Raw genomic sequence first — 12,815 nt, 5'->3', positions numbered from 1 at the left:
AAAGTCACGAAACAGTAGAGTGGAATATTTTCTTGGATTATGATTTTTCAGAAATATTTATACTATTGCCGAGTTCTTAGTTTTCCTTATGGGACCATACTTGCTCCATTTAAAAGTCGAGATCAGAATAATGAATATCATTATAAGGATATCGATTTCAGTAAACATTTTGAAATCTGATATTCAATTATCGGATTTCAATATCCAATGACTGCATGCGCCACGTCTGGAGGTCTACAAAATATGTCTGATATCAGATATCCAGTATCTGAAACTGCCCTAATTATATCTGCATTATGTGTCAATATTGGATAACAGACTGATATTGAACATGCAAACACTATGTGCCAAAATTAGAAATGGGAAATCCAATGTCTTATTATACTGCCATGTGATATTGAATGCTGGGTTAAATATCGATCGTTAAATTATTGATTTTGATATCATTATGCTATGATATCAACGTTCATTTTGATATGGAATGCATCTTAAAATATCTCTTGTCATGGGTTTGATGAAGTTATCATAGATCAGTGTCAGGCTTTGGGTTTGTTTATATCGGGTTGTTGGATATCCAACATATATGATATAAATGTACTTTAAATAAATTATCTTCTTATGGTGCAGATTTAAAATGAGAAATTATGCTATTGGCATCTTATTAACGATTAAATTTATCAACACTACGCTCCCCCTTCTCACCCGTCTCCAATGTACAACTGATGACAAGTGACTGAAATGTCTTTGTCTAGTCATTCATGCACATACTAGGATGATTACAAAGGACTGAATATATTATAACCATCATCCTTCAAAATCCTACCAAGAAGAAGACAGGGATTACTGATGATAAGTTATCCATTATGTCCCTCATTCATCTCGACAGGGGAATCAAAACACAATGATAGTATTTGTGCCACCCCTTCTGATTCATCTTGGTTTAATATCGTCATCAAAACTTTGTTCTCTCTGGTCGCATGTCATCATGATGGAGCGCATCCAGACGATGCCGACGGATCGTCAGTGGAGCCGTCGCCGATGTCATCGCCATCACAAGCACCGCCACCGGTCCAAGTCCAGCCCGACCGACACGCCAAAGCGTCCGTGAAGACGCCCGGGTTTAAATACCCCGAGTAGAGCACGTCCGCAGTCGCATCGTTATGTTTTCGTCTTCGTTCGTATCAGTTTTATTTTTGTCGTCGTTTTCGTCTGTCTTGTCATTTTAATTCCAATATTGTTTATTCTTGTTGTAAAAGGGGGGGGGGCCCTTAGTGGGCTCCCCTTGTTGGACCCTTTGTAAGGGGCCCATCATGGTCCTATATAAGGCCATGATGGCCCCACGTTCCCTTTCTGATCTGGAATTTGTTTGTAGCAGTTATTCTCGTCCAGGTCTCACCCCAAGAAGAAGGAGAGGAAGATGAAGAGAAGGAGAAGAGGAAGAAGGAGAGCAAGAAGGAGAAGAGATGAAGAAGAGAAGAGAAGGATCAGAGAGAGGTCAGGGAAGAGGGGAGAGTTCATCGTTCTCTCTTCCCCCGTACCACCTTCCCGTCATTTTCTTTTATTATTTGTGTTCTCTTCCACCAACCTTACGGACTGCTGCCCGGTTGACCGAAGAACGTTGCTACTTTCCCTGACGTTGACGATGGTGGCCTGCCAGGTTTCTATCACCACCCAAAACTGATGTAACGGCTGGCCACTTCTCAGTGATTCCAGCATCCTTGCTAGAAGCAATTCGCTCGCGGCCGCAGTTTCAGGCATCCCGCTTCTGGCGAGGATGCCACATCAGCAGGGTTGCACGGCTTCGGTGGCTCAACTAGTCATGAGGACGCCCCGGACGTGTTGACCTATACGACCGATTACACATCGGCCTGAGGCCCTGCCGGTGCTGCCTGATCACGTCCGTGGGAATTCCAGAATACCAACGGAGTCAACCCTTCAGGATCACTATGCGAGAGCCGTCTTCATTCCCCAATGACCCACGTCGAATGTCGTGGCTGCTCTGAAGGGTCGGGACTACGGAGACGCGTTCTCTCTCGGTTAAAACTAGGACGTGGACCGTTGGAAAATCTTAGCTGCTGGATACATTGGTACACTATCAGCACCACACAGGAAGAGGATTCACACATTTGACGAGCTGATAACATTGGCAACGGACTGCTTCGTTGGGGCAGAGTTGATCTCATCTAATCTCGACCAGCCTCCCTCCCTGGGACACCGAGTCTTCAGACCCCATCCCAGGAAAACCCGTGGTCTAGCCAGGTTACATCATTATCGCTGGTCGACCCATGCCACGACAACTGTGTGGTATCTTGTTGCCCACGCTGGATAACAAGACCAAGCTGAGCTGCGGAATCGCCGCTCACGCCTGCCGCCAGGCTCTGTTCGTGCTGACCACTCCTGGGTTATCTGCCAGACTTGGCCACCTGCTCGAGTGGCTTCGCTGCCACTTGCATTGGCCCCCCTACTCCTCGCCTCCGCCACTTCTGACTCCCACTCCTGCGCCGCGTTGCCGCCGCCAGTCGAGCTACATCGTGCCCGTCCTCGGCACCACTCCTCTCCGCCCACTACCTGCACCGCCCATTGCATTTGACGAACACGATGTATGTCGTTTCCCCTTGCTCGTCAAGTTATATTACGCCTTTCGATATACTTTCGACTGCACTCCACCGCGCTCGGGTTAGAGTAGGTGAGAGAGAAGTTATCAAGAACTACGTGTTGAGCGTCTTTCTAGGTACGGACCGAGTCCGTTCGTTACGTGTGAGCTCCTAATGAATTCTTCCATTCAACGCCGTAGTCGCCGTTGTCGCTCCGACGATGGTCAGAAGGTCATCGTCATCGTCATCGGCTACAGGCTCGGAGCTCGGTGAATTCCCACTCGTCGGCCCTGCACGTACATTTCACTTAGGACATTTCGCATCACATAGTTACATTTACTTAGTGATTTTACCCGTCGGAAGATGCCCTCGTCGACTTCCGACATCACGTCAGTCTTATTCCGTCATCCAGCTTCAGTCCCAAACCTTAATAAGGCTCATTATTGTTTGTCGTCCTCGTCTTCCTCACACATTTTTAATGTGATGACAAAATGATGATGATTTTTGTCCACTAACAAGGTTAAAAGACGGACGACGTATGATGGACTGACATCCATTTTGTCTCTGTCTGGCATTGTCTTCCATCAATCCAATGGGTGCCTAGGGAGAGAAGGGAAGAGAGTGAGATGGAAAGAGAACCCGAGAGCTTAAGGGAGGAAGTCATTTATGTCATCCATTCAGACCTATAAATATAGTCCACGCACGCGGACATGATGGTTATTTCATCCATGAACGAAATAACCGTCTTGTCTGGGGCCTTGGACTGTGGACATGATGGTTTTTGTGTCCTGTGGGAGTTAAGTAGGAGTCACGGGAAAGTCAAGGGCGGGCCGAGAGCGCAAGTAAGAGAGCCAAGTGCAAGCCAAGTATAGTTCCGGATTGTCCTGAACGTGGACGATGGACGGGACAGGACGAATTTCGTCCCCACCGACGTCCAGAATAAGTTCAGGGACGAAGGACGGGATGGTTTTTCATCCAAAGATAAAAAAACCATCCCGTCCAATCATACCGGAATGGTTTTTCATCTAGTCCAGTCCTCCTGGGATGAATTTTCGTCCCGAAATTCGTCCCGGACGAGAAAAACCCATCTTATATTTTAAATATATTAATATAGATTTTTCTCAATTTTAATGGAAATATGGAGGAGAGAGAATGCAAATGAACATATGTACAATTAATTCTGAGCGGTGTCAGTTTGCACGCGCGAAAAAATACAGGGAGCTTGATGCAAATTGTCATAACGAAGGCCACATGGCGAGATCTCAATTGTCGGATGTGAATTCAGCTGTTTTTTGTCCACATCCGTCCATCCATAGTCTGAGACCTCCGGACGGATGGTTTTTTTCGTCTCACAGGACGAAAATCATCGCGTCCGGTGGTCCCCGGGATGAATTTTCGTCCCAAAATTTGTCTGTATCCTCGGACGAGATGATTTTTTTGTCTCGGGATGAAAAAATCGTCCCGTCCGCATCCCTGAACTATAAAGCCAAGTGCGAGCCGAGTGCGAATTGAGCGAGAGACTAGATGGAAAGCCGAAGAGCAGAGCGTTTATAAGGGTGACCTATTTTTTTGTTCTGGACATCGGACTAATGAGAATGTATTTGACGGGACGGTTTTCGGACGGGACGGTTTTTGGGCAAAAATATCTGGGACAGGACGAACTGTGGACGGGATGAATGGGATGAACATCTAAAAATTGGGACACAGATTGTCCCGTCCACGTCCCGTCCATAACCATATTTCATCCACAAGACCAGTAGACCACAACCATATTTCGTCATCCGTTACGGCATCGGTTTCGTCATCAGTAACGGGAAGGTTAAAGATGACGGTGACGATGACGGCCGATTCGGCTATTTCAATCACGGTGGGGTGGCATCTTCCAGTAGAAATCGAAGTTTGGGATCCGCAGTTCGTCGATCTGTTCGTCGAAAGGCCATCTTTTGATTAGTTTGAGTTTCTGATCGCGCTCAGATCAAGTTATGGATCCACGGATTTGGCACAGAGTCGCCGGATTGTCCGGTATCTGATCTTATGCTCACTATTTTCCGATTCTTCCATGAATCTAGCTAGGTATTGTCGTTCCGACAGTTGTTGAATTTGTGCTTGGTTTTGTTGATTCGAGCAGGAGCGGCTGCCCTTGGGCTTGGAACTTATGGGGCTCACGTCTTCAAACCAGAGAATCCAGCGTACAAAGAGGTTCTTCCGTGGAATCTGACGATAATTACGCTACAATTGAATATAAAGCTTTTTTGTAGCGATCGATCTTCATCGATTCTTTCGTGATCTTGCAAGGTTTGGAACACGGCGTCTCTCTACCATCTGGTCCACACGGCTGCTCTTCTTGGAGCTCCACTGACGAAACGCCCGCATATTGTACCTCACAACTTACCTGATTTGGTTGGATTGCCGTTTATCTTGTCTCTTTGATCCTGATTTGGAATCCATTTCGAGCAGTTTGGAGGCCTCTTGACCGCTGGAATTTTAGCTTTCTCGGGGACGTAAGACTCGGAAACTTGTGCATCTTCATGTTTCCTTCTGCAATTAATGCTGTCAATTTTCGCTAGCTCATGGAAGATTGAATAATTCTTGGAAAGATACACACCTCTTTGCTTGATCTGAACACCTTTAATCAAGTATTCTCTTACTGATGATGAACAAAACTGGTATACAATGTTTACTGATGAGGCGCAATGAGAGTGAAACTCAGCAATTCTGAAATCTAGTGATCCTCATTGAAGTGCGATTACTGTGAATATAAATATACCATCGTTTTATTTTGGCAACGAATCTTCTAATACAAATATCCCTTGAATTTGAGCAGCACACGACGAAATATCGATTTTCGACCACAACAAATCACTATTGACAATTGAACCGCACATCCATCTGTTCCAAACCTTCATCATAGTCACGGGCGAATGTTCTAAACAAAAAAAAAACGTTTTTTCCAGGACTTAATTTTTCCTGTTCACAGGTGATAACAAAAACTGAAAACCGCTTCAATGATGGATGCTCTTTCGCCAAGTTTTAATCTGAAATTCGACACCCTCAAAAGCTTTACTCAAAATTCATCTCTTTAAATGCGAATCTAATGAGGGCAGTCGTTTAAGTACCCTCATTAAACTTACGACTCCACAATTTAATGATCGCCAAAGTAGAAGCGACCAATTCATCAACTGAATTTAGTGCACTCCCTTTTGCAGGTGCTATACCGTGGCGTATCTTGAAGACAGAAAATACTCCAGGCTTGCTCCAGTAGGGGGCTTCGCATTCATCGGCGCCTGGGCGAGCCTACTCTTTTAGACTTAAATTCCATCTATTTCTCCAAATAAAGACAAATCCGTTCATTACGGTAAGGAAAAAAACTAGAATTTTTCAATGGCTTGTCAAGCTCAAGGAATGAACTCCAACCGGCAAGACCTGAAACCTGCAAACACAGAAGAATTCTCTAATTGGGTCGGCCTGGAAAATGACAAAGAAGAAGAGGAGAGTCTCATACTTGGGTCTGAATCGGTGACAACAGCAGCGCCGCTGAAGTAGCAGGATCCGCCCTTGTTCTTGAACTTCTGCCAGTAGCTGTTGAAGGCGTAAGAAGCGTGGCTCTTCAGCGAGTTGGGAACGAAGCAAGGCCGACCGGGCTGTATAAGACTGCAATTCCCACCGTCCGGTCCACAAGCCCAGTCCAGCGCCGCCTGCAACGCGTCATCCGTCGTCTGCTCGTCCGCCACGCACCACTGCCTCAGCAGAACCTCCCCTGCACAGATGGAGTTATAACGTCAAATGGGTCGGCTTCTCTCTCTAGAAAGATGCGAGCTTGCTCGCTTTGCTTGAAACCTGCAGCAATGGCCAGCAGCGCTTGGATGAAGAACAGAACCGCCCACGGCAGCAATGGCGGCTTCTTCGCCATTATCCGTAAGTTTTTTTTTGTTTGTAGAGAGACGGGCTGAATTCCTTCTTTATAGAATTGATATTTATACTGTTATTCACAGGGGTTTAGAGAGAGGGAGTGGGACGTCAAAGAAGCGTGTAACGGCAGCGTAGAGCTGCTCCTCTTCAATGGGCTTGGAAACGTAGCCGTCCATGCCAGCACGCTCACACTCCGCCTGCGTTGCCTGGATGACGTCTGCCGTCATCGCCAGGATCGGCACATGCCACTCGTAGTCCGCCGCCGCGATCTCCTCGTTGACAATCCTCTCCGTTGACCTGACCTGGGTAGTGGCCTCGAACCTGCAGGATACACAACCGCAGTCGGATCAGCCCCTTCCCTCGGAGTCTCCAGTCTGATGCTCGCATCTTACCCGTCCATCTCCGGCATCTGCACATCCATGAAGCAGGCGTGGAAGGGGTGCGGCGGCCGCAGCATCTCCACCGCCGCCTTGCCGCTGTCTGCGCAGGTGACGTGGGCACCCAGCTTGGTCAACGCCCCCGCCGCGACCTTCCTGTTGACCGCATTGTCGTCAACGACGAGGATACGCCTCCCACTGAGGATGCTCTTCAGCGGCAGCGGCGGGCTCCGCTCGATCTTCGTACCGGGGGCGCCGCGTATGCAAGCCGTGATCGTGCTCGGCCGCAGTGGCTTTGTCACCACACCATCTACATCGTCGTGCTGGCAGTGCCTCCGCGGAGCAGCCACCAGGAACACCTTCACACGTCTCCCGTGCTGCCGCCGCAGCTCGGCAAGAAGGTCACTGCCACATGCCTCTTCGTCTGCCAGCACCATATCCACGTTGGACCTGCCCAGCACCACGTCAAACTCTGCCGGAGAACCAGAGTATAGACAGAGAGAAAGTGGACTTACCGGGAGAGGAGGGCGAGTAAGGTGGCCGGGCTGGGGACTATATGACATCCGATGCCGAGGCGGCAGAGGTGGTATCTGGTGACCTCTGCGCGGACTGGGCAGGGGTCGAGGACGAGCGCAGTCATGCCGGAGAATTCCGGTATGCCAGGCCGGCATGGGCAGCCTGGCCGGAAGGATGCCGTGAAGGAGAAGGTGGTGCCGATGCCGGGTTCACTTCCGAATGCGATGTTGCCGCCCATGCGACGGACCAGGCACTTACTGATACTGAGGCCGATGCCGGTGCCGCCGTACGTGCGGGACATGGAGCTGTCAGCCTGCATGAACGGCATGAAGATCCGGGCCTGCGCTTCCGGGGGTATCCCCACACCGGTGTCCTCCACGGTGACGAGAACATTGACAGTTTCGGGCCCATCGACGACCGTCTTCAGAGTATCCCAGATCCTGCGCCGGTCAACGACTCGGAACCCACTCAAACTCATTGCCGGATCGCCGTCCCCGGCTGTGTCACTCTTTGCCTCCATCGTCAGGTGCAGTGACACGAAGACGTGACCTCCGTCGGTAAACTGTGGCGGGTAATAGACAGTCAACGGCTTGGTTGTTGTTTACTTAAAGTCAAAGCTGGGGGTTGACCGGCACACCTTGATCGAGTTTCCCAGGAGGTTGGTGATGATCTGCCGGAACCGGCCTGGGTCGCCGACGAGCACCTCCGGCACCAGGTCAGACACGTAGACCGCGACCTTCTCACCAAAAACAAGAATTTTCATATTAAATGGGAATTTTAACAGCAAAATCTTGATTAACTACTCACCTCTATTCCCTTCTCGAGGGACTTATCGAAGAATAGGGACAGGATGCTGTCGAGAAGTGCACGGACGTCAAAGGGGACAGCCTCCAGCTCGAGCCGGCCCGACTCTATCTTCGCTTGATCGAGCACCTCGTTTATCAGGGCGATTAACGCCTTGCCGCTGTCCTGGGCAGTCATCGCATAATCTTGCTGGGTGGCATCAAGATCCGTGTCCATGAGCATTTGCAACATACCTGGACAATCCAAATAGAAGAGCAATGACTATCTTACAAATCATCAACTTGGATGGAATTAAAGCATGGAATATCAGAAAAAAACATCTCTTGTCACTGACCCAGCACACCGTTCATGGGGGTGCGTATTTCATGCGATACAGTAGCCAGAAACTGCAAGAGTAACATATTAAAACTAAGTTTTTTGGATGAAATTTCAAATGCAAAGTATAAATATTTAGAGGATATTACCTGAGACTTTGCCACATCAGCAGCCTCAGCCCGTCCTTTCAGCTCCCTCATCTCATGGTAATCATCTTCCACCTTCTCAATCCGATTGATCGCAGCGTTAAATATATGCCCAAGAAGCAAGATGATCACTAAAATGCCGGTCGACGTCGTCATGACGGACCAAGGCGGCGGCAGATTCTGCTTAAATCTAAACTCCCAGCTTATTTTAATAAGAAGAACATAAAAAACTGCACTGACGATCAAAGTCAACGATTACCTGCAGTGCATCTCGTGCTTTCTCATGGGGTCACCAAAGTCAACGTGGCTGACATGAAGCAGACCCGGGTTGGGAACATCTGGACCGTACATCCTCAGAGGGCAGGATGCATTAGTCGTATCATAGACGTTGACCACGATGTTTTGCTTGCTAGCAAGCTGTTGAAGAAGCTTCTCCACCAATGACGGCATGTCAAACGATGCGCCGAGATACCTGGATAACCGTGTCAACCCTCTTAATCACAATTCCAGCCAGTTTAGAAGATGGGTTTTGGCCTTAAGTACCCGACTGTGGCCTTAACGCGATCTTCGGTGGTAGCATCTGCATTCAAGTCTCTGTTATACACAGCGAAAGTCAGCACCACTCCCAAATGATTTGACTTGAGAAGCTTGAACGGGGAGGTCAAAACCCCCTTCCCCGTCGACCTTGCGCGAATAATATTGTCTCTATCCTCCTAAATAATCAGAATCAGATGCCATGATTAATCATCTTGAGAAGAATTATGATCAAAAGGTCAGAAATTAGCCACCTTCCCAGACATCATGTCGATGGAGATGATGTGTGAGACAGTCTCTTGAGAGAAGATGACGGGGGCGTATTCATCTTGAACTGGGGCAGGTTCGAGCCGGTCCCGGACTGTCGACTGACCCCCAGTCTCCATCTTCTTGATCGTCCATCCCTGCTCCTTCTCAAACATCTCTCTCTGTGAGTGCACAACTCGTAACGCGCAGGCAACGCCGCTGGTCAACGGCCTCTCAAACGCCGTTCTTGCAGTGTACTCCGCAAAAGTTCTCTGTCCGAAAAAAAAATCAGTATTCTAAGCATGAACATTGGAAAAAATCAAGAGACTCATTGCACATCGAAATTTGTAATGTTACTTACGTCTCCAAAAATATCATTTGTATTTTTCTGAAAGAATAAATATCATTTGTAATCACTTGCCAGTAAGGATGGAGGATCTGTTTGGTCATCAGTTAAGAGGATCTGTTCTCATGTCAATGGTCTTACGTCCACAATCATCATTGTCACCATTTCATGTCGTCTCTATCATTTTCTGTCATCAGTGATCCATCATCTGAAGACTAATGTCCGGAATGACTTAGTACAGTTAACCATAATCTGATGATTAATGACCCAAATAACTTAGTACAGTCATCCGTCATCTGATGACTAAAGACCAAACTGACTTAGTACAGTCATCTGTCATCTGATGGCTAATGACTGAACTTAATATAGTCATCAGCCGTCTGATGAATTGTGACCAAACTTAGTACACTCATCAGTCATCTGATGACTAATGACGGAAATGACTTTGTACATTCATCCATCCACCAGTGTGATGGATGACAGATTCGGAGGAAACGGGTGACAATTGTCTGATCCTACTTGTAAGATGTACTTCTTCCAATCATAGTGAAAGGCTGAGTGGCAGTTTCTTCCTCATTGTCCCGTCCATTCTCTAGAAATTGTCTACTTCTACAGTTGGATTCTCAACAATGAATCCATGAATGAAATTTAAGAAACAACAGCCTGAAAAACCTGGTCAATGGCAGATGGGAGTTTCCCATGATGGAATGTCGAGACGAGGATGGCAAGGGCATGGACATGGTTCATGCTGACGTTGAACTGATCCTGAAGCATGCGAGCTCTCTCGTCGCACATGATTGAAAGATTTTCCTTGTGTCTGGCAGTGATATTTGCACTCATTATGAAGTATGTCCACAAGGAGATGATGACTCCGGCGACAACACCGATGAACAGGAGCTTCTTCCTCAATATCCTGCATCTTGAACTTCGTTTCTTCTTTGAATAATGAAGTTTGAAGAAAGTTGAATAGATTCCGTGCAGAGTTGCAAGGAAGGAAGAAGCTTTGCGGTTTAGAAGTCCTGCCACTATGGCTGATCCGAAGAATTTCAACAGAAGCTTTGCAACGGTTTCATAATTCTCCCACTTGCATCTCAGTGATTCTTTCTTTTCCAGGACTCTGTTGCAGTCCTACGGAATATATGAAAAGAGATCTGGTTACAGGAGATATTTGAAGAAGTTATATTATCGGAGTGACAGAATAGTTAGGGAGGTGAACTTTGTGTTATGGCAGACCAGTTAGTCAACAAAAATTGTCCATAAATTTCAATATTTTAGCGTCAAAAAAAATAATTGCATGGGAAAAGATGGGTGACTCAACCGGCTTTCATACTAACCAAGAAATGGAATTTTAAATTCAATAAATCTTCTATCATGACACAACACTCAAATCTCAAAGCGAATGAAGACTAAACTAAGTCAGTTGCAGTCCTACGGAGGTTAACAAGAAATCGAAGGTTAATCTTTCATAAATCTCTTTATCCTGACACAGCACTTAATTTCAATTTCAAAATGAAGACCACTCATGAAAAATTAGCTTTGACATTAACCAAGAAACGGACGGTTTAAACTTCAAAAAATCCAGTATCCTGTCACATCACTCAATTTTCGACGGAAAATGAAGAAAACTTATGGCGAAGCCTGAATCCTCCGTCAATTTCTACATAAATAAAATGATGAAAACCTAGGTAAAGCTTAGACGCACTGGTAGAGAATTATGAGCAGAAGAACTCCAGCAGGGGAAGAATGTCATTCATAGAGATTATACCACCATCAACAAAAAATCTTCTGCTATCTTAACCGATGTTAAAGTATAACCGATCACTTCACTATTCAAATCCAAAGAATAGATAGAGAGAGAGATAGAGAGAAAGAGATCACCCATCTTGCCATCTAACCTGCTCGAAGACGAAGAAGGCAGACGCCAAAGAACGAGAGTAGCTCCTTCCAATTCCAAGGGCAAGAGCATTCTTTCTCAGCAACTCATAAGAGAACATTCTACTCATCAAGAATCCGCAGAAAGCTTGCCCACATGAGAATCCAACGAGTCCAGCGAAGATGACCAAAACCCACAAAACTGCTTCCTTTACTCCCCCTCCACCGCACCCAAAACCAGAGTTCCGAACCCTCCAACTCCAAGACATTCTACCCCAAACCCAACACACCATCAAGAGAGAGACATAGAGAGAGATAAAGAGCTAGAGAGATAGATAGAGAGAGATGGGTAAGTTGTTTGGAAGTCTCTCTCTCAATCAGTATCGACAGTGGAGGAGATTGAAGCTCTGTTCTTTGCTCTACCTGATGTTACCCATCATGACACGATAGAATTGAAAGCCCGGAAGTTCTTCATAACACCATATTTGCCGCTTTATTGATAGTGTAGGCATTTGAGGGAGCATTCCCCCTCTAAGACGACATCATTATCTAATTATCTGAGCGAGCAACAGTGAACTGGGAAAGAACACTGGGGGAAGAAGAACAAGCGTCTCTCTCTAATTCGATCTCCGCCCAGATTAAAAATTGGAAAAAAATAGGGAGAAGACTGAGGTCGACAGAGAACGTGACCCACTGCAGTCTGGGTACTGTTCGCGTTGCCCTTTCTTCTTCCTTGGTTTCTTTAACTGTCTCGGTCGAAAACACGCACAGAGATGGACAGAGATTGAGACAGATGCGGCGGCGCTGCCGCATTAAATGGGTTGATAGTTAATGTTTTCTATTGCGATTAATCGATTCCAGGCTACGTGGAAGAAGGGCATGTCCTTCTCCAGCTACCTACGCTTCGCCGGAATCAGATTTGACCCGAGTTCTTCACCCTCTCTCTCTCTTTAAGAACACCCACTTGCAGCTTTCCTGGTTTAAAACGGGGAAGAAGATAATTCCCAAGATCTGTCTTTTGCAAAGGCAGAAACATTCCTTTGCTCGGGGGTCAAGGCAAAAACGTTAAAAAATGGCCGCGGATGAAGAAAAATCTGTCCTTTTTCTTCGACACGGCAGGAAAAATGGGTTTTTTTTCCTGGGCAAGTGCCCAATC

At 46.8% G+C, this 12,815-nt stretch overlaps 3 protein-coding genes across 4 annotated transcripts; 1 reads left to right on the top strand and 2 right to left on the bottom strand.

Moving 5' to 3' along the window:
• Positions 1–4,462: 4,462 nt before the first annotated feature.
• LOC144702115 (uncharacterized) lies at positions 4,463–5,993 on the top strand. Its single transcript, XM_078574005.1, has 5 exons — positions 4,463–4,616; positions 4,723–4,793; positions 4,890–4,970; positions 5,052–5,095; positions 5,801–5,993. Exons 1-5 carry the CDS (start codon positions 4,577–4,579, stop codon positions 5,898–5,900), a joined length of 336 nt encoding a protein of 111 aa, XP_078430131.1. The 5' UTR covers positions 4,463–4,576; the 3' UTR covers positions 5,901–5,993.
• On the bottom strand, positions 5,895–6,569 carry LOC144702114 (Carbohydrate-binding X8 domain superfamily protein). 2 transcript variants are annotated; one of them, XM_078574003.1, is made up of 3 exons: positions 6,432–6,569; positions 6,097–6,351; positions 5,895–6,024 (listed from the first exon to the last, which is right to left on the bottom strand). In XM_078574003.1, the coding sequence occupies exons 1-3, from the start codon at positions 6,502–6,504 to the stop codon at positions 5,990–5,992; spliced, it is 363 nt and encodes a 120-aa protein (XP_078430129.1). In that variant the 5' UTR covers positions 6,505–6,569; the 3' UTR covers positions 5,895–5,989. The 2 variants fall into 2 exon arrangements, with proteins under 2 accessions (XP_078430129.1, XP_078430128.1); XM_078574002.1 differs by having other exon boundaries at positions 5,895–6,351.
• Positions 6,570–6,580: 11 nt separating this feature from the next.
• On the bottom strand, positions 6,581–12,402 carry LOC144702113 (putative histidine kinase 5). The gene is made up of 12 exons (XM_078574001.1): positions 11,683–12,402; positions 10,460–10,915; positions 9,450–9,713; positions 9,205–9,374; positions 8,921–9,133; positions 8,665–8,851; positions 8,535–8,586; positions 8,204–8,433; positions 8,034–8,132; positions 7,396–7,958; positions 6,896–7,330; positions 6,581–6,824 (listed from the first exon to the last, which is right to left on the bottom strand). The coding sequence occupies exons 1-12, from the start codon at positions 11,950–11,952 to the stop codon at positions 6,581–6,583; spliced, it is 3,183 nt and encodes a 1,060-aa protein (XP_078430127.1). The 5' UTR covers positions 11,953–12,402.
• Between the last annotated feature and the right edge of the window lie 413 nt (positions 12,403–12,815).

This window comes from Wolffia australiana, chromosome 4 (assembly GCF_029677425.1).
Source record: "Wolffia australiana isolate 7733 chromosome 4, ASM2967742v1".
NCBI classification, from domain to species: domain Eukaryota; kingdom Viridiplantae; phylum Streptophyta; class Magnoliopsida; order Alismatales; family Araceae; genus Wolffia; species Wolffia australiana.
Note: the sequence above shows the minus strand (reverse complement) of the source record. Positions and strands in the feature narration are given on the sequence as shown.